This window comes from Camelus dromedarius, chromosome 7 (assembly GCF_036321535.1).
Source record: "Camelus dromedarius isolate mCamDro1 chromosome 7, mCamDro1.pat, whole genome shotgun sequence".
In the NCBI taxonomy this organism is placed as follows: domain Eukaryota; kingdom Metazoa; phylum Chordata; class Mammalia; order Artiodactyla; family Camelidae; genus Camelus; species Camelus dromedarius.
The window spans coordinates 4437931-4458409 of NC_087442.1; the positions used below are offsets into that span (position 1 = coordinate 4437931).

General features: G+C 41.7%; 1 protein-coding gene across 2 annotated transcripts in view; it reads right to left on the minus strand.

Moving 5' to 3' along the window:
• Nucleotides 1-4442: 4442 nt before the first annotated feature.
• The window catches only part of GALNT11 (polypeptide N-acetylgalactosaminyltransferase 11), a 48026-nt gene continuing 31989 nt past the window's right edge, over nucleotides 4443-20479 (minus strand). For both annotated transcript variants that reach the window (XM_031455754.2, XM_010991432.3), the window contains exons 5-12: nucleotides 19989-20114; nucleotides 17120-17369; nucleotides 12220-12337; nucleotides 10691-10843; nucleotides 9003-9221; nucleotides 7495-7599; nucleotides 5367-5504; nucleotides 4443-5128 (exon numbers count right to left, since the gene is read on the minus strand). In XM_031455754.2, the coding sequence (XP_031311614.1) occupies nucleotides 4997-5128; nucleotides 5367-5504; nucleotides 7495-7599; nucleotides 9003-9221; nucleotides 10691-10843; nucleotides 12220-12337; nucleotides 17120-17369; nucleotides 19989-20114 (1241 nt within the window). In that variant the 3' untranslated portion in view covers nucleotides 4443-4996. The remainder of the gene's footprint in view (nucleotides 5129-5366; nucleotides 5505-7494; nucleotides 7600-9002; nucleotides 9222-10690; nucleotides 10844-12219; nucleotides 12338-17119; nucleotides 17370-19988; nucleotides 20115-20479) is intronic.

Sequence of the window (20479 nt, forward strand, 5' to 3'; positions counted from 1 at the left end):
CTGTTCAGGCTTCTGCCCATTTTTTAATCAGTTGTTTTCTGATTTGATATTGACTTGTATGAGCTGGTTATGTATGCTGGATATTAATCTCCTATCAGTCATACCATTTGCAAATATTTTCTCCCATTCAGTAAGTTGGGAGAGCTTTTAAGTTTAATTAGGTCTCTCCTTTTTTTTTTCTTACATTTTTTTATTGAGTTATAGTCATTTTACAATGTGTCAAATACCAGTGTAGAGCAATTTTCCAGTTATACATGAACATACATATATTCACTGTCACTTTTTTTTTCAGTTAACTAGGTCTCTTTATTTTTACTTTTATTTCCTTTACTTTAGGAGAGCCAAAAATGTATTGCTATGATTTATGTCAGAGTGTTTTGCCTATGTTTACTTCTTCCTACAAGAAATTATGGTTTCCAGCTTTCATTCCTTTTATTCTTGTATATAGTGTTAGAAAATGTCCTAATTTCATTCTTTTACATGTAGCTGTCCAGTGTTCTCAGCACCACCTATTGAAGAGACTGTCTTTCTTGTCCCTTTTGTCATAGATTGACTGTTAAGTTCGCTGACCAGCCTTTCCTGCTGATCTGTCTGTTTTTGTGCCAGTATCGTACTATTTGGCATATTGTTTTGATCACTGTAGCTTTGTACTATAGTCAGGAAGCAAGAGACCTAGCCAGAGACCTCCAAATCTGTTCTTTCTCAAGACTGCTTTGGCTATTCAGGGTCTTTTGTTTCCACACAAATTTTAAAATTATTTGTGCTATTTTTGTGGAAAATGCGATTGGTATTTTGATAGGGATGGCACTGAAGCTGCAGCCTGCCTTGGGTAGTGCAGTCATTTAAAAAACACTGAAAACCTTGTAACAGACTTTGTTTTAAAGTCTATTTTTTTTTATATAAGCACTGCTACCCTGGTTTTGATTTCAATTTACATGGAATACTTTTTTCCATCTTCAGTTTGTGTTTCCTGAGAGCTGGAGTGTCTTGTAGGCAGCATCTATATAGGTCTTGTTTTTGTATCCATTCCGCCACTCTTATGATGTCTTTTGATTGGTGCGAAATTATGGTATGACTTGATGACTATCTTTAGTGTTATGTTTGGATTCCTTCTTTTTTGTGTGCCGTCTATTACGGACTTTGGTTTGTGATTACCGTGAGGTTCTCTCTCTCTCTCTCTCTCTCTCTCTCTCTCCCCCTCCCTCTTCCCCCCCCCAACGTCACTCTAACAGCCTTGCACTGGTGCTCTTCTCCCCCTGATGATCACTGGTTTTGATACGATCACTGGTTTTGATACCATAATTCTACATCTAATTATTTTGTTTCTCTTAACTGCTTATTCCGAAGGTGGATGACTTTACTACTTAGCTTTTAACTTCCCAGCTAGCTTTGCGTGCGGATGATTTCCTATGTTTACTGTACGTTTGCCTTTACTGATGAGCTGTTTCCCGTCATAATTTTCATGTTTCTAGTTGTGGCATTTTCCGCTTAGAGAAGGTCCTGTAACACTTCTTGTGAAGCTGGTCTGGTGGTGCTGAGCTGTTCCAGCTACAGCTTGTCTGTAAAACTTCGGCTCGCTCCAAATCATCCGAACAGGAGCCTTGCCAGGTGTGGTGTTCTCAGTTGTAGCCTTCCCCTCGCATCGCTGTGAACAGACCACCCGCTTCTGCAGCTGAACATTTAGCTGGCACCTTTCGGGAGCTCCCCTGCAAGGAACTTACTGCTTTTCCGTCGCTGGCTTTAAATCTTCGCCATTTTAATCACAGTGTGTCTTGGTGAATTCCTCTTTGGGTTAGTCCTGTGTGGGGCTCTGTACCTCCTAGACTTGGATATGTTTCCTTTCCCAGGTTAGGGAAATTTTTGGCTATTACAGCTTCACCTACGTCTTCAGTGCCTTCCTCTCTCGCCTCCTTTTGGGACCCCTATCATGCAAACAGTCTGTCTGCTGGTGTCCCAGAGTTCTTTCACACTGTCCTCATTTATCTGCATTCTTTTTTCTGTTCATCACCAGTGATTTCCACTACTCTTGTCTTCAGGTCATTGCTCTGTTTGTTCCTCTTTTACTATTGCCTCCTTCTAGTGTATTTCGCATTTCAGTTACTATATTCTTCATCTGTTTGGCTGTTTTTCCTTTTTGTTAAAAACTTCTAGCCTCTTGCCCTGTGTGTCCACTCCCCTCCCGAGTCCTTGGCTATCCTTGTGGTCACCGCCCTCAACTCTTTCCTTGGCAGACTGTCTCCATTTCACTTAGTTCTTTCTTCTGAGGTTTTATTTTGTTCCTTCATTTGGAACATGCTCCTCTGTCGCTGCCTTTTGCCTGACTGGCTCTTTTGATGTATCTGGTGGTTTGGTTACATTTCCCGACCTTGGAGAAACGGCTTTTTGTAAGAGACACGTCTGTGAGCAGCGCACCCTTCTTTCATCACCAGACCTATCACCTCTGGGGGCTCCTCCTGTGAGGGCTGGTGGGGCCCTGTGCTGTGGGGCTACTGCAGTGTCTGGTAGACTTGGCTGCCAGGCCCTGCCTTGTGCAGAGGGGGCTGGGTAACAAGGAGGCTGACTGAAAAAGCCCGGAGAGACCTGGAGTTAGTGTCCAGGAGACCCCAGGGCTGCAGCCTGCCCACTGGTAGGTGAAGCCAGATCCTGGAACTCACGCACCTACTAGTGGCCAGAGCCAGGTCCTGGGGTCTCGTTCCAGGGCCCAGGAGTCCCAGAGCTGGTGTTGGATTGCTGGTGGGTGGAGCTCGTTCCTGACACAGCCAGCCAAGGGTCTGGGATGGCCGGTAGCTTGTGCTGCTCTGATAGCAGGCGGGGCCAGGGCCCAGCCAGTCTCAGGGCAGGATCTGTCCTGCTAGTAGGTGGGCTGGTGTGTGAGGCTGGTCCTGAGGCCAGAGCAGACTGGCTGATGCATAGGGCCGGGGCCCAGGGTCTTTTCCTGGAGGGTCTAGCGCGTGGGGCTAGGTTTGGGAACTTCTGGGGGGTAGGGCCACGTCTAGGGGAACTGTGGGCTCACAGGTTCTTAAGGCAGCCTGTCTACCAGGAGGTGAGGCTGCGCCCATGCTCATTTAGCTGTTTGGCCTGAGGTGTCCTAGCAACGGTTGCCTGCAGGCTGTTGGCCTAGGGCAGGCACGGGTCCTGAGGATAACAAGGTGGAGGGCACTCACCAGTGTCCACATTGCAGAATGAGCTCCCCAAAATGGCCGTGTCCCCAGGGTGAACTGCAGCTACCCACTCCCTCTCCTGGAGACTCCAAGATCAGCAGGTAGGTCTGACCCAGGCTCCTTTCAAACTACTGCTTCTGCCCCAGGTCCGGGAACATGTGAGACTGTGTGCGCCCTTTACGAGAGAAGGCTCTGAGGCTCCTAAAAGGAAGCTCTGCTGACCTTCAAAGCCGAATGCTCTAGGGGCTCTTCTTCCCAGTGCGAGACTCCTGGGCTGGGGAGCCCACTACGAAGCTTGGACCCTCCACTCCAGAACTTCTGCAGTTATAACTGCTCCTCTGTTTGTGGGCTGCCCCCCTGGGGGTGCGGGACTTCACTATGTTGCTACTCCACCCCTCCTACCTGTCTTGTGGGTCCTTCTTTGTATCTTTAGTTGTAGAAGCTCTTTCCTGGTAGGTTCCAGTCTTTTCCATTGATGGTGGTGGTTCTGCAAATAGTTGTAGTTTTGTCGCTGTGAGAGGAGGTGAGCTCAGGTTCTTTCCACGCCGCCATCGTGGCCGATCTCCTCTGTGCTTCCAAGGCACCCGCGGGGCCCAGACTTCACTCCCAGAGTTGCGGGCCTTCTGGCAGGACATCTGACAACACTCGCTGAGGCAGCACAGACGTGAGCTAAGGTCAACTGTATTACTTTACATTTAACGTGATTACTGATTTTGTTGTGTTTAAATCTTCCATCTTGCTTTTTGTTTTCTATAGGTACCATCTGGTCTTCAAAACCGAATTACAGATAAAAGTGTTCAGTATATAGATACAGAATATATTATTCTCTGACATGTTTCCAATATGCTACTTAAACTGCTTTGTGGTTCAAGAAAATACCCTGTACTATGAGACTATGTCTGTCTCCTCTGAGATGTAATTTTGGTGGAAAAAACCTCACTTTATATTTTGGCATTTATAATATATAAAGATGATTCCTAAATTTAGATCTTTAATTGAGGTATTGTCTGAAATCCTGACCTCTGTATCCAAATACCTATTTCACAACTCTACCTGGAGGTTTCACAGGCAACTTCAAAGTATCCAAATTCACATGCCTTCAGCTTCAAATTTACATAGTTCAAGCTAAGAAACTGAAAATCGCTAAGGTTAGTTCTGCTACCTCGTGTACTGGTTCATCAGCCGAATCCCAGGGCCTTTCTTACCATTTAGCATGTACGCAGGGCGACTCACACCAGAGGCCCCAACAGAAGATGAGAGAGCAGACAAAAAAAACCCTAGTAAATAATCAAAAGGCTCCTTTATTGTAAATGTAGATAATACCATAATTCATCAAAATAACTTATAATAGCTAACTGCCTCTTAAATATAATCTTATAAATGATGCCTTCTGAAGTTAAAAGTAATGTGGATTCATTTGAATTAAAACTATTTAGAACATGGTAATAAAAATAAAAAAACTGTCACCTATGAAATGTTCTAAGAAAGGAAATCATGACAAGTTCCTGATGAGACAGACGCTACTCCATTATCAAAGAGGATTAAAAAGAAGCATAACTTTGAGCAGACATGTCAATTTCCTGGGCTTTATCCTGTACAAACCTGACTCTTCAAAAAGTTAAAACTGTATTCTGGTTTCCTACCACAAGCAAGAAATTTCTTAACAGCAGCTCGGAGAGGACCTGAACGCCCTAGAGAAACATACTTCTTCACCTCCTGGTGGTCATCTGGTCCTCCAATCTCTACTGTGTATGCTGTCTCACCTCTGCTGATCTTCCTAGGCATCTCCACGTTGCAGGTGAGCAGGACAAATCACTCCAGACACGGCACCAACCTTAACCTTCCAAGTGCCACTGCTGCGAGGAGGAGCCATCACAGATTGCCATGGCAACAGACCCTCTGTGACTCAGCGGATCAACCACTCCCAGGCACTGTCCAACTGACACCTGGTACAGTCGATTATTCCTCTGAGAAAGAAGTGATACCAAGAAAAAAACACCAGTTATTTGCTTTCACTTAAAAAATGTATTGTCAGAATATGGTAAACAGACAGAAACCTAGAAGAGATGTGGGACATTTAAGATTGTTCACAGGACACTGCAAACTCAGGAGCACCATCCACAGGGCAGAGTGAGGCCCTCGGCCGGGCTCCCTCACTCAGCCTTCTCCACACGTCCTTGCATCACCACTGAACAAGCGCCTCACCCCAAAGGTCCACTGCTGGGATCCTCCTGACCCGTGGCACTTCATGAGCCGTGGTGGGTCCGATGAACGGGTTTCTGACATATCCAGGCAAAGGAGATTATTTAAAACCAACTCATGCTCTTCATTATAAATCCAGACCTAAGGAAGAAAATAAAAGATCAAACCCCAGGTTCTGCTTTAGATTCTGAAATTCAGACTGCACGACGCTTCACACATTTGTGGAACAGTGGATTTATTCTGTATGGCCTCATACAGCAGGAACAGACCAGTGTACTGGAGTCACCCGGAGGCGTATCAACTCAGTCATCTGAAATGGAATGAACTAATAACACAGGAGAAAGTGAGGCGCAGTCAGTCCCAGGAAGAAATGTAAGCAGTGGCTGAATTAACTGACTGAACTGAACTGAGCGTGCGAATCCCGATCTTTCCTAGTTCCAGGATTCCACAGTCATACAATGCTTTTAATTCCTGACTGCCTAAGACCTGAAGGAGCCCGAAACGAAGCTGCTGGTCTGAATTCTGTAGACAGAGCACACGTGAGGCTCTGGGTTTCGCGTCTTCTCACCTGCTGGGCGGTGGTGACGTGCGTGCGCTGTTACGCCACGTCCTGCGGAATGTCACACGCTAACCTGCTACCCTGTGGGACTAGAGGTCACAGTATTTGGACTGAGATTATGATTTCATCCTGACAGCTCTGAAGCACAATTCTCCTTAGATGTACAAATGATCTTTCAGGATAGACTTCTTTACAGTCTCTCAGATTATTTTCAGGAACAAAGGCCTGAAATTAAGTGCAATGAATAAATTGATTCTCCAACATGCACCATCACTAAATCCAAAAGGAAACATTTTCTTCTACCCTCTGGATTATTTTATTCACTGCCACTTCTACCTACAGCCCCAAAACGTGTGTGCGCTACCCCTGGTAACACGAAGGGAAGCCCAGCAGTGCCGTAACAGGGCCTCCTGTGACGACTCTAGCGCTTCGCAACCTGCGCTGGCCTAACACGGGAGCCAGAGCGCTGGAAATGCGGCAGGTGTGACTGAGGGAATGATCTGTTTATTTCATTTCAATTACTTTAACTAGTTTAAACTTCAACAGCCACACGTGGCTAGTGGCCAGGGTGTTAGTACAGTTCTGTACGGTCACAACACAGTACGGACAGGAGAGTGTAACTCCATCTCCTCAAACTTCCTACATTTTCTGGAATGAATTTCAGCAATCTCATCCCACTACGACCTAAACCACCAGTTCTGTGTCTACAACACTGACACATCTCCTACCCACATACGGCATGGAAACCTTTTTAAACCATGTTTTCCAGCGTGTTAACATCTTAGTGTACACGAACTCTCCTAGAAGTAAAATGTGTTCTATGAAATTTCAAAGGACACACTATTCTAAAAAGGCCAAGTGTTCTTTACATCTTGAATGACCCCAGCCCACCCCTCAGAGGGAAACGTAAGCACATAACTGGAGCTTGCTTACTGGGGGCATCTGCACTGTAGGCCTGAGGCCCTGTGGCCCGAAGAGCAGGCCCCTGGGGGCTATGGTGTTTTACCAGACACAAAGCAGTCTGCAACAAGGTTTCTGCTTATTTTTAGGTTCACTTAACACCACGGAAAGGACACATACAACCTGACAATAAATTATGTGAATGAAATGAACTGAAACTGTGTTGTGGTTCCTCTGATGAACTACTGATAATCAGTAAAACTTGATTGCGGAAAAACACTACAAAAGATATTCTGACTCTTCCAATGCAGATTTATATATGTATCTCATATATGATATATATGTTCTTGGCCAGAAAGAAGGTACACTTCCTTTGCCATTTCTAACAAATTCATATGGCTTTCAATTCATTCTACATAATTCAAATTCATTCTGTATAATTACAAAGTACAGATAATGCTCTAAAGAAATGTGACTATGACAGTGAGCAGAGGTAGGGGAAATAAACGAGACGAAAATAGTATTAGATGACCTTTAAAATCATTCCCAATAATATAATTTAGGAAAAGACAGTCCACCCATCCCTCCTCAAAGGGGGGGGGGGGTGCCAGCAGCTTCCCCTCACCGCAGGACCCCTCCCGAGGGCTGCTGTGAGCCCAGAGGCACACTCACCTGACTGGCGTCACGGTAGTCGCACGCCTTAAGCACTACCAGGCCTCCTTTCTGACTTGGGCGGCCCTGGGCCACCAGACACTTGTTGGTCTGGAGGTGATATAGCTGTAAAAGAAGAGACTGCTCTGGGCAACCTGGCACATTTAGAGAGACCCAAGTCAAAAGACACCTTAGCATCCCAGAAAAGGGGATTTCAGATGAAACATGAATATTATTCCAGAGGTACGAATTCTAAAGGTAAAAAAATAACTATCTTTTACTACTGAATTCTAGCTTCAGTCCTAAGAGCATCACAACAGAGGCTTCAAGGTTTAGGCAGTTTTAACAACATACGCAGGCAGTGTCAAGGAGAAATTCTACCTAAAGGTACAAGTTTACTAATCTACTACAGGAGAGGAATGAAAATACCATCTCTGCACTAAAGCACCTTCAAATGAAGCTATGGAAATAAGAACAAAAGGTATAAACCAGACAGTACAAAATTAAATGTAATGTACATACTACACTGGACGTAAATATAGGTTATAAACGCCACAGGGTGAGACACATAAAGAAGCAAAGAGCATCTAGTCTGCATAAAAGGATCAGTTTATATTAAATGAGATCAGTTATGCAAGGCAGGAATAATCATGGTAAGGGATTTCAACTATGTGAACATACACAGGCACCTATTTTCACTCAAAGAGAAAACACCTAATTAATAAACATCTTGATGACATTTTTAACCTTACAAGGCAGAGACAAGAAAGGGGAAAGCTCTAGGCTTAGCTCAAGCTACTTAAGAATCATTGGCATTGTGAAGGAACCCTAAGAGGTGTGTCTCCGTAACACGAAAGAGAAATCCAGGCAACTATTAAATATCTACACTTAATTTTCAGAAAGCCAATTCTAAGAAATGATTTTAAGAAAAAGGTATGATTTTATGGCTAGACCCCTAAAATTGAAGTGTGATTATAACACTGAAGAAATTTAAAAAAAAGGGGGGGGGGACCATCTAAAGAATTATGGTTGATCAGCGTGTGCTCTGTGAAGCACAGATGACCGCTCGGAACATTGGGTGTAAAATCTGACTTCATGCCACCACGCAGACCCTACCACTGTCCTTCACTTCCTGTCTGCAGTCAGTGCCCAGAGCTGAGGCCAACACTGTGTGGCTGCCCCATTTCTCCTTTTGTTTTCCTTTTCACACTGGTCTCTGCCAAATGATATTTCCACTTGCTTATACTGCCAGATTTGTACATTCACATTGACATCTGCCCTCTCGGAGGCTAGCATATAATTTAGAGAAGTCATGTTCTCTTTAACACTGGCAGGTAAAGAATTTTAATATGAACAGCAAAGATACTAACATTTCTAAGGTCTTACACCTGAACAGAGGAAATTCTCATAAAAAGAATATAATGGAAGGCACGTGAAAGCCTATCCTTAAACATTCCGTTAAGTCTACGATGTCATTGATCACATCACACAGCACGTCATGAGATATTTTGATAAGATTACTTCCTTACCCTTCCACGCTGAAGGACTTTGGGGCGTTTTGGCCCTCTATTGACAAAAATGGGTTGCTGGGGTTTGGCATTGGGCCCAGATATCTGCATCTCTGGGTAAATATTATCCAAGTACCATTTAAATGATTTACAGTCTAGCTTCTTCCTCAGTTCAACACGCTCGCTGATATTTCCATAGCTTCTGGTCCTCAGATCAGGTCTTAAGGAAAAATATTGCTCCTGAGTTTAAAAAAGAAAAGTGAAAAATGAGAGGATTTTTTTGTTTAAGCCGAATATAATCAATTATACAAGAGGTTAAAAGAACGGAAATAAATGGATTAAGAGCAAAAACGTTTTTCATGCCAGTGTTTTCTTGATGTTGAATATGTGACTGCAAAGTTTTCACACAATTAGGTCCATCACTGACAACAAGAAGACATCTTAAATTGTACGATATGCCCCAATTTCAGAAATGGAAAAACATGTAAAAATGTGCATCGTGAACTCAGTGAGACAGACTACACTTGAGATCAGCAGTTCTCAAACTCCTTGGTCTCAGGACTCTATATTAGTAAAAACCGCTGAAGACTCCAAGGAGGCTGTTTCTAGGAGTTAAATCTCTTTTGATATTTACTGTATTCGAAGTTAAAGTTTAGAAACAATAAATTATTAAAAATAACAAACTCATTACCTATTAGCATAAATAACATGCTCTGAACAAAAACAAAATTACTGAGGACACTGACACTGCTTCATATTCTCAGAAATCTTTCCAATGTCTGAATGCCGTCTTCTGAATAGAAGTGAGCTGAGTTCTGGTACCTGCACTCAATCTGTCACTATATGTTGTTTGGTTAAATGTGTTTTAAAAAATACGACTTCATGAAAATATGTAGTTTAAAATGGCAGAAATATTTTAATAACTGTCAAGTAATTATGGCTATTCTTTTCTGACACTATACCAAAACTCAGTAACTTTTAAGGTTGGAATAGCTTCCTATTTTGTTGCACAAAACTCCGTACTGCTCTTTAGATGGATCTTGCCCACACAAGATTTTTTAACATCACACATTAAGCATTTAGAAAGTACTGGCCCACTGGGTTGTGATGTTCTTCCAGATACCACCAGTGTCCAGAACAGGCCCATCTACGGAGCCAGAAGGCAGCTCAGTGGCTGTCCAGGGCTGCGGGATGCTGGGAAAGGATGATGGCTGAAGGACTCGGAGCTTCTTTTGGGGGCGACAAAATGTTCTAAAAATTATTTATGAATCATACCCCAATAAAGCTGTTACAAAGCTGCATACGGCAGAAGAGGACGCAGGAAGGAATAAGACCTGTGCAGAGTCTGAATGGGGAGGCAGTGGGACTGGGTCAGAGCGAAGCCCAGTGAACACAGGAGAGAAGCCAGGTTCTGTGGGAGTCACAGGAGAGGGACGGGAGGGATAAAGAAACAGAATTTCTTCTGATGTTGGGTATATTACCTCTTATAGACGGGTCACTTGGAAAATCAAAAGAAGAGTGAGAACCAAAAATGAGGGGAAAACTGGGTGAAGAGAAGGGAGAAAAGAAATCTGGAAAAGAGGTGGCTCTAGAGCAAATGTCATCAGACCAAAATTCCTAAACAGAAACAGGAAAGAGAAACCAAAGCCATCCCCAAAGGAGCGTCTGGCCTTATCACTCATCCTTCTCAACCAGAAACTGAATCTCACCTTGTATTCATCTAGCCAGACATGTGCCAGCCTCAAGGAGTTGTGTGTCATGGTGTCCTGGCCCTCAGGGGAACCATATGGTCGCCTTTTCCGGAAAATGTGTCCGACTCTAGAGCAAGGGATGATGAAGAGTTTCCCTCCACACATCCAAATCTGGCCAGAAGCAAAGTATGTGTTAACAGTCCCTCACAGCGCTGTGAGACCCATGTATGAATCACCATGAAATTAATCTTTCTTAAACAGGTGCTTGTGAAACCTTGAAAGATTTTTATCTTATAGTATATACCTATTCAAACATACTAAAGTCAAAGGGTATATTTTAAAAAATTATGTCTTTATGAATAAAAAGAAAACAAAACTCTAAAACGTAATACTCTTTTCCTACCTGTTGTCTAAAATTACACTTTACCAGACATTTGTTTTAACAGATAAAGGAAGTTGACCTTCAGAATTTAGGTACAAAGAATATTTACGAACTGGTCCTTTAATCTCACTTTTATGGGTACTTCCTCATAAAATACATATATGCACTGTCTTTTAGGGAAAAAATTTTAATAAAATATACAGAATAACTCTAGATTAAGATTCAAAAGATTTTAGTTCTGGTCTAAATTTTACCTTTTACTTTATACAGTTATTTTACTTTTTATGGGACTCAATTACTTTATCTACAAAGTAAGACTGAACTAAAAATATCTATTATACCTTTCAACTTTCAAATTGTTAAGATTATGTAGGAAAATTGCCTTTTAAAAACACAGTGGTCAGTACATTTGCAAAAACACAAAATGACATATCCACGTGGTATTACAGTATCTGCACAGGGGTTCGTAACACAGACCCGGCAATGGGAGGTGGGGAATGAGGACACCTGCTAAGAGGGAGAAACCTGAGTTCTCCCTTGCCCTCTTTCTGCCTTTTCCAAAGTCTGTCTTAACCACCACCACAGCAACCTGAGCCAGAGACCCCACCCCTAATTGTTATCTTTCCAATCTTAGCAATTAGAGAAGAAGAGACTATGAAAGGTGCATTTCTTCCTCAGGTTGGAGGCACCTGTATTTAAAGGGTTTGGTAAGCTATACATGGGGTGTTGATATAAGCTGTCAGATAAACTAGGCTACACCTGAAAGTGAAGTGGGGAGCTAGTAATAATTTCTCAAGGAGAACAGGTATGAACCAGGATGGTCTTGGGCCATCAGGAAAATCTGATGACCCTCAACTATAAGATTAATAAACAAAGAAAGAACAGAACTCTAGACTAAATGTACCCTAAATACGAATTTATACCCAAATATTCATTACAACTAGCCCTTTTAAATTCTTATAAGGTAAAGGAAAGCTTCTTATAGGCTTTTACTATTTTGAATGGGTTTTACCCACATCATAGATTATGATAAAGTAGTCTTCATTAAGGACAATTTGTTAATAAAGATAATCAAAGAGAATTTATTACAAAATATGGGATCATAGATAGAAATCATAATCTTACTGCACACAAAGCTAACAATTAAGCATGTAAAAAAAATTACCCGAAATGATATTTCTAAGTTTTCCCCTCCCCAGATATCCATGCCACTGTCATACTGTCCAAGTTCATTGAAATAGTTTCTGTTCATGGCAAACAATCCTCCAGCCATTGTCGGTGACCTAGGAAAAGAACACAATTACTGTACCCGTTCTATAGATTCAATTACCTACTGTTTTTGTTTTAAAAAAAATTCAGTGCTGCTTTGGAACATAACTAATAAAAACTAGATTAAATATTATGAAACATTTGATTTAATTTATTGGGAATGAGCTGGGCCACATAACTGAATCTTCTATACTACTAGATACCGGCAAATGAAGGCTACTTTTCTACGCATCAAAATTGCTTTTTAAATAGCTGTAACTACTGTTGACAGAAATTCACCTGAATTATTTAATTCCTTTTGAGTCTGTCTCGCAGAGCCACCGGGGTAAAAACTGGACTCTAGGGCCTGCCAAGGAGAGACCAGACAAACCCCACACTTTGAATGGGGCTCAACATGTGCTAGGCGAGTAGCTTTCAAGCAAACATTTCATGAACTGTCACATGGAGACATTTTCAGCTGTCACAATGGGTGGGGGGGTGTGCTACTGCATCTGAAGGGTTTAGGCCAAGTATGCTCCTAAATGTGCTAAAATGCACAAGAGAGCCCCCACCATGAAGAACTGTCTGGCCCAGAAGGTTAACAATGCCGCATCTGAGGAACCCCGTGTCAGCGAGACTCTGATGCAGACCGGCCCTTGCAGCGACTCAGGCTCGGCTTCCGGTCACCTCACTTCCTGAAACTGCATCAGGTGGTCACAAATTCTAGTGTCCAGAATGAAGCAAAATTCTCTGCAGGGAGAAAACATCACCCCACCTATGAAAGTACGTCTATAATTTTTCATATACAATGTCTGGCATTGAACAAAACTAAGCAAGCCAACTAACAGATGACCAGGCAGTCAGGGTAAAGATAAACCACATGGAAGTAAAGAGAAAACAGTCTACAACAGTGACAGACGTGCAGGGTTTCAAGTAGTGGAGTTCTCAGGCAGAGACTTTAAAATAACTGCTCAATATATTCAAGCATAAAAGATAAGACTGAGAATTTGGCAAATAATTAGATGCTATCAATAAAGAAACCAAGTTTATGCTTATCTGAAAAACACTTCTGACACAGAAAAAAAATGTAAGCAGCCAATAAGAGAGATTACCTTCAAAAGAAACAAAAGTAAGATAGTTGATGACTTCTCACCAGAAACAGTGGAAGCCAGAAGGTTCTTGAATGGTATCTTCAGTCCTGAAAGAATATGAACTGAAATCCAGAAATGAGTATCAATCTAGAACTGAGTATCTAGAATCTGAACATCACATAAAATCGATCTAGAACTGAGCACCAATCTAAAGCTGAGTATCAATCTAGAACTGAGTGTCGATCTAGAACTGAATAATAATTTAGGACTGAATTTCAAATCTAGAACTGAGTATCAAATAAAATGATTCTTCAGAATAATGGTGAAACAAAGGCATTTTCAGAAAAAGAGAGCAGTAATCACCTAAAGGTCCAACCAAAAGAAATACTAAAATGTGCTCTTTAGTAAGAATGAAAATAAATCCTAGGTGGAAGCTTGCAGATGCAGAAAGGATAAAGATAACATAAAAGGGGAAATGTATGTAAGAATCCATAATGTTTAATAATGAGGTGGCAGTTGGGAACAGAATAACTGGAACTCAGACCAAAAGAAAGAGAAGAGAAAAAAGAATATAACAGATACAAAGCAAATAGTACCACTGTAATCATAAACACAAAAATGTAAGTAATATGACTGAATATAATTAACTAAATGCCCTAGTTAAAAGACAAAGTTTTCCACATTGTTTTAAAAACAAAACAAAGGCAACTACATGCTGCTTACAAGGGACACATCTAAATATGAGACTATAGAAAGACTGACAGCAAAAGAAAAATTACACAACCAAATACTAATCAAAACGAAGCTGGAACAGCCATATTAACGTCAGCCTATAAAGCAGAAGTTTCACTACTCTAGAAGTATAGAATGAAAGATTCATAATGGTAAATGGTATCATTTACCAGAAGATTTAATAATTCTATATGTCATGCATCTATTAATAAAGCCTCAAAATATATGAAGAAAACATATAAAGAAGTACAAGGAGAAACAGACACATAATTGCAGTGGGAAATTAATACACCATTTTCAATAACTGATATGTAAATTAAAAACTAATAAAAATGTAAAATATTTGAATAACACAATAAACTCGACCCAAATGATACAGAATCCCATCTTTAACTGCAGAAAATACAGATTCTGACCACAGTATAATTAAGCTAGGATTAAATAACAACTATAAAATTTCCATATGTCTATAAAATAATAAATGCACTGCTCGGATTTCAAAATGTAGAATAGATAAACAAGATTATACTGTACAGCACAGGGAAATATATACAAGATCTTATGGTAGCTCACAGCAAAAAAAATGTGACAATGAATATATATATGTTCATGTATAACTGAAAAATTGTGCCCTACACTGGAATTAGACACAACATTGTAAAATGACTATAACTCAAGAAAAAAAAGTTAAAAAATAAATAAATGCACTGCTAAATAATCTACAGGTCAGAGAAGACATGACAATGACAATATTTTGAAAACAATGAAAATATTTTGAAATAAATGATAAAAAATGATGTATCATAATTTGTGGGAAGCCACTAAAGTCCTGATTAGAAGAAAATTTATCATCCTAAATGCCTATTAGAAAAAAGATGGGAAATTTACAAAATCTAAACACCCAACTCAAGAAGTTAGCAACCCTGATACCATGCAATAGCTTACCGAAGAAAAAGTGGGGAAAAAGTAGAAGGGGAAGGGGTACTCACATCCTCGTCATACAAGGAAGTGTCAAATGATGCTGTCAAAAGTCAACAGATAAAGTTTTTTTTAAGTACCAAAAGGAAGTAACACAGTAACTGAAAATGAGCCTCCTACAACACTAAGCGATAAAGAATACGCGGGAGTGATGTAAATGAGCCAAACCTTCACTTTTCCAATAGAGAGGGTTTAAAGTTGGCTAGACGTTGAAAAGAAGACTCTGCATATCAGAGAGCTCAGGAAGTAAGACCTGGAAGACCAAAACTAAAAACAGTTAAAAGAACTGGCCTCTGGGGAGAAAGACTGAGAACAGGGAAGAAAGGGGTAGAGTCGGCCACTTTTCACCCTAAGCTGTTATGTATGGTTTGACTTATCCCTGGATCCACGGAGAACACAGATAACAGTCTGAGGCCCTCTCCTCTCGCACCAGCAAAGAAAAGCCCAAAGTGGAGTCAGCACTCCCGTCTGCCTCCCATGTGCGGTCGTGGGGACCAGAAACGCAGGCGGGCAGTCCCAGGGCAGCCCTCCTTCTCCTGAGAGACTTGCTCCAGCATCTACCTCCCACCTGTGGCACCGGGAGGGAAGCGAGACCCACACCAAAAGCCCCCGGAAGGTAACGAGGAGAGCTGCAAGTCTGTGAAGACAGGAAGGCGACTGGGAGCTGGGTGTGCCTTTTGCATGGAATCACAAAGAACTGCAACACAAAGCCTGAGAGCAGAAGGCGACCCTGCCCTGCCAGCAGATCGCCTGGCCCGGGCCGCCTGGTTTGGATGAAAGAAAGCAGGCAAACACCCAAAGACGAGCTGAGGAGCCAAAGCATTCTGGTCACCTGAGGTGCTGGGAAAATGTTTTTACGAAAGGTGAGGAGAGGTGTGCCTGTGCCTGGGCAGCTGCACTCATAAACTAAAAAACAGGAATAAAAATGCTGACAACAGCACCATGTGTAACGTTAAAACAGCAGCAGCTGAAAACAGCCCCACTGCCTCACCAACAGTAAACTGGATAAACTTAACGATACATTGACAGAGTATTATACAGCAATAAAAATGAACTGACTGCAGCAGGGGCCTTTAAGGCAGTGTTGAGTGAAGGAAGCAGGACAGTAATGAGTCCCACGGTGTCATTTATATGAAGTCCAAGAGCCAGGGAAACTGGACTACACTGTTTAGATCACACACAGTTGGTCAGACTCCTCAGGAAAGCAAGGCAATGGTTGAGTGGGTCAGGGAACGACACCTCTAGGGACGAGGGCAGGGGCTGTGACCAGGGAGGGTGCACTGGGGGCATGCAGGTGCTGTTTCTTGACCTGGGTGGTAGTTTCACAGGTGTCCACATTATAACCATTTATTAAACTGTATGCATGTATACATACAAATGTGTACTTTTCATGTATGCTATTTTTCTAAAAAGAGTAGGTCCAAGAACTTTAAAAAGTAGAAACACAGACAAATCTCTCTGAAATCTGTATGAGAAATTTAAAAGAAAGCAAAAGCAAGAAAGGAGAAACAACACATAAGAGCAGGTTTCTAATACTAGACAACACGGATGAGACCTGAAAGCAATTCACACACTCTGACTTGGTCACTGTACTGGGAGGAACCCATCCTAAACATCCTAAACACAGAGGCGGCTTGTGTGTTACGTGTTCTTCACAGCATCACCCACATGAGCCAAGAACTGAAAATACGTCAGTGACCCATCAATAAGCCATGTTTTGACATAAACAACACACAGGGGGTCCTCCCTCTGCAACAATTATCCCAGGACACGGCTGACTTCTGCCTTTCCCACAAAGACATAAATCCTTGAGGGCAGGGACAATTTCTTATTCATAAATCTTTCTTTAGGACGTGGCAAAGCACATAAAATTCACTAAGCACTCAAGAATTTTTAATGGACAAACAAGTTAAGCCAACATTTCTGCTTCTTGCAAAGGAAAAGGAATTCTCTTTGAATGTGTTTCTCTTTTGAAGACACACTGGCGGGAAGTTCCCAACACTCAGAAGATCTTACTTTATTGGCGTGGTAGCTCCTTCTGGCCCCCCGAGCTCAGCGAGTGGAACAAGATCCCACTTGAAGTGCAGCCCCCAGTTGAATCCTCCCCGCACCACAGGGGACGAGCTGTAGGCGAGCGTGTCAGCACTGATGATGTCGATCACCGGGCACACCACCGTCTGCCCGTCCTCCTGGATGGCGGCCAGCAGGGGCTGCAGCCACATCACGTTTACTTCACAGTGGCTGTCCAGGAACACCAGGACCTCTCCTGAGGAGGCAAACAGAGCCCCGAGAGCACCACAGCACTGGATTTAGGTCCGGCCTCCAGTTCGATCGGATGATGCATTTACAGGGTGTGAACATAACTGCCATCCTTTCAGCCCAAACAATTAAACCATTACTTCACTGCCAATCACAACCAGGGGGAGTCTTCTGGCCAGGAATTCTGCCTGGAGTGCACTGCTATGATTGAATATCAAATACAAACAATATGTACAACTCTTTAAAAAATTTACAGACAATTCATATCCTCCCCAATAAATAGATTCCAAGTCTCACAGAACAAGTCAGTCCTTTGGACAGCCAGGTGCAGAGTGCAGTGCAACGAAAGCGGCCAGCTGTGTGTAGATACTTCTATTGCAATTATTGTAATGGAAATGTTTATAAATTGAGTATCTATCTCCCTGCCTTAGTAAATAAACAGAGAACACAGCTCATCTTCACTGGTGACTCAGAACATGGCCTCATTTATCAATTACTGCTACGATGCAGGGATCCCCAGGAGGCAGAGAAGGTGGACACCTCTCATCAGCCACACAGCCCCACCCCCACCCCAGATTCACCACCTGACTGCCCCACGCTCAGTTCTGTTCTCCCATTTCCCACCTTTCCTAATTACCCCAGTCGTGCTGGCCACAGTGGCTCTCACCAGCCACGGGATACACTTTTCTTCTAGTTAGTAAAAAGACAAAAATCATAAAGACTTTATCACGCATTTTTAATTCCTCTTGATAAATGTGAGCAGGAATGAGGGACTGACAACAATGGCTGCTCTGAACAACTGAGAAACTTAGAATCTCATCATCAGGTAACATTATTATTCTAAAAGTTTAGCCATAAAATAAACTGACAGATTTTACATGAATTGCTTAAAGCACTGGATGCATCCTATTTCAACAGCAGAAATATCTCAAGCAAGAGAGTGACAGTGCCCGAGTCTTGCCTTTCAATATCTGTGAACAGGCCTTGGGAGGATGTAAAGAGTTTACAGCTCACCAGATGTCATTTAATGCAGAAAGGCAAACCATTCGACCTGTACACTATTCAATTCAATCAATGTTCCTTTGAGGAGAAAATGTATTAATAGCTTTTCTTAATTGTAAAAATGTTACTTTTTCAATTAAAGTCAAATTAACTAAGTGAGGTTAAGATTATACACAGTCGCTGAACCTCAGACTGATTTCCCAGAAGCTGGCTTACTTTTTTCATAGATTCTGAACTATATCTGAACAAGGACTGAAAGGTCTGAAAAGAAAAACTAAATGACTATTGTTATCTGGAAATAACAGACTCAGTAACACCACACTCTACCAGGACAATGTTCTGTGACATCATCTCACCATTCTCCACGAACACTCACAACCTTCTCTTTCTCTCACTCCTTCAGGAAGCCAAGTCAGTAAGTCTTTGACTAGACCTCTAGCGAAGGAAAATCATTAAGTCTGGAATTCAATTTGCATATGACTGCAGACTGGATGGAGGCGAGCTACTTCTCATTTTTTGTTAACTGCTCCTGTTCTGTGCAGGTTTAAGAGAATGGAGGGAAGAAGTAAAATTCTAAAAATTAAATCACAACTAACCCAGCAAATGTGACAGTGGGTGGTGACAGCAAGCGGTGCCAACCACCTTGTACCCCAGTGACTGGTTATCTTGAGGAGGGCAGTGTTCAGGAAGGTAGGAGAGTCTGTCTCTACTAGGGAACACCCCTCAAAGTTCTGGGATTCTCAGATGTGCTTCATGATTTTCTGTTATTTGCCACACCCAGGCACTACCTATAATATTAGATACCTAATATTTTCAAGCAAATTCATTTATTTTAAGTTAAATGCATTTTAAGGAAATTTTTAAAATCAAGATCATAAATGAAAATCAGGATCACCGACCTTCCATAGAGGTAACCATAAAAAGAAACACATCTGAACTGATACAATGTAACTGAGTAAAAACCAGATATATTTTCTGCAGAAGAGTCTAAATTTGATACTTGTTCTTTCTTTTTCAAAGGGAAGACTGTGTGTTGGCAAGGTTTTAAAAAGACACTAGTACTAATGGGTACTTTGTCCTTGATGAAATCGGAAGGATTAAGAGGAAATTTTAAAATACTTTTATAGTCACGGATGTCAATTTATAATATTATGTCCATCTACCCAACTAAAACCATGATGCATATCACCAGTGGTATGCATTGATACATTAAGAAATGTTGGCAGAATTCAAATCAAACAGTTTGGGTACATATATTTTAAATTTTGTATTAAAAAAACCCCACAAAAGTTCAGTTATATTATGGTTTGGACTCTTCTCCTCATATAAGTGAACAAGATAAAAACCCATTTAAGAGGCAGCAGTTCACACTATCAGGGACCACTATGAAAACAGACCAGTGAGGACTCAAGAGTTTACCACCCTGGAGCCTGTGCTTTGGGACAACAGGGTCGGAGTTATGAAAAGTCCTTTCCCAAACTGAACAAGCTTCATGTCTCTTGTTGGGAATGCCCACTTAAGACACTACTTTTCACAGACCTCTGCAGAAATCAGGAACAGCTCCAAGGACAGAGAGAGCCCTCATCACTCAACACCCACCAAGAAAAATCAATGGGTGTTCTACCTGTTGCGTGGGCTGCTCCGATCATTCTTCCTCGAATCAATCCCTCACGCTTGGTATTTCTTATTATTTTAATTTTCCCAGGGATGTATTTTTGGATGTATTCATCTAGTTCTCCTTTCAAATCATCTGAAAATAAAGACTCCCATAACTGTTCAAATCACATGAGACTTAAGCACAGACATTTTATTTCTCAAGGTGTATCTGGTACTTGCAACAACAAACTATCAGGTAAATATTAGAATCTTCTGCTTTATTTTAAAAGAAGATCATAGCTTATCCTGGAAAGAGGGAAAAGGAAGAAAATTAGGGGTAAGAGCTGAAACAGCAGCCTAGAAAACAGTTACCTCAGTTATAGACTTACTTGTATTTCCACAGCAACTAGCACAACGCTTTGCCTGAACAATGTTTGAAATGAGTATCCTGAGTGAGTCAATGTCCAGCTGACTGCACATAAACCAGATTTAAAACAAAGAAAATGACAAGACATTTAC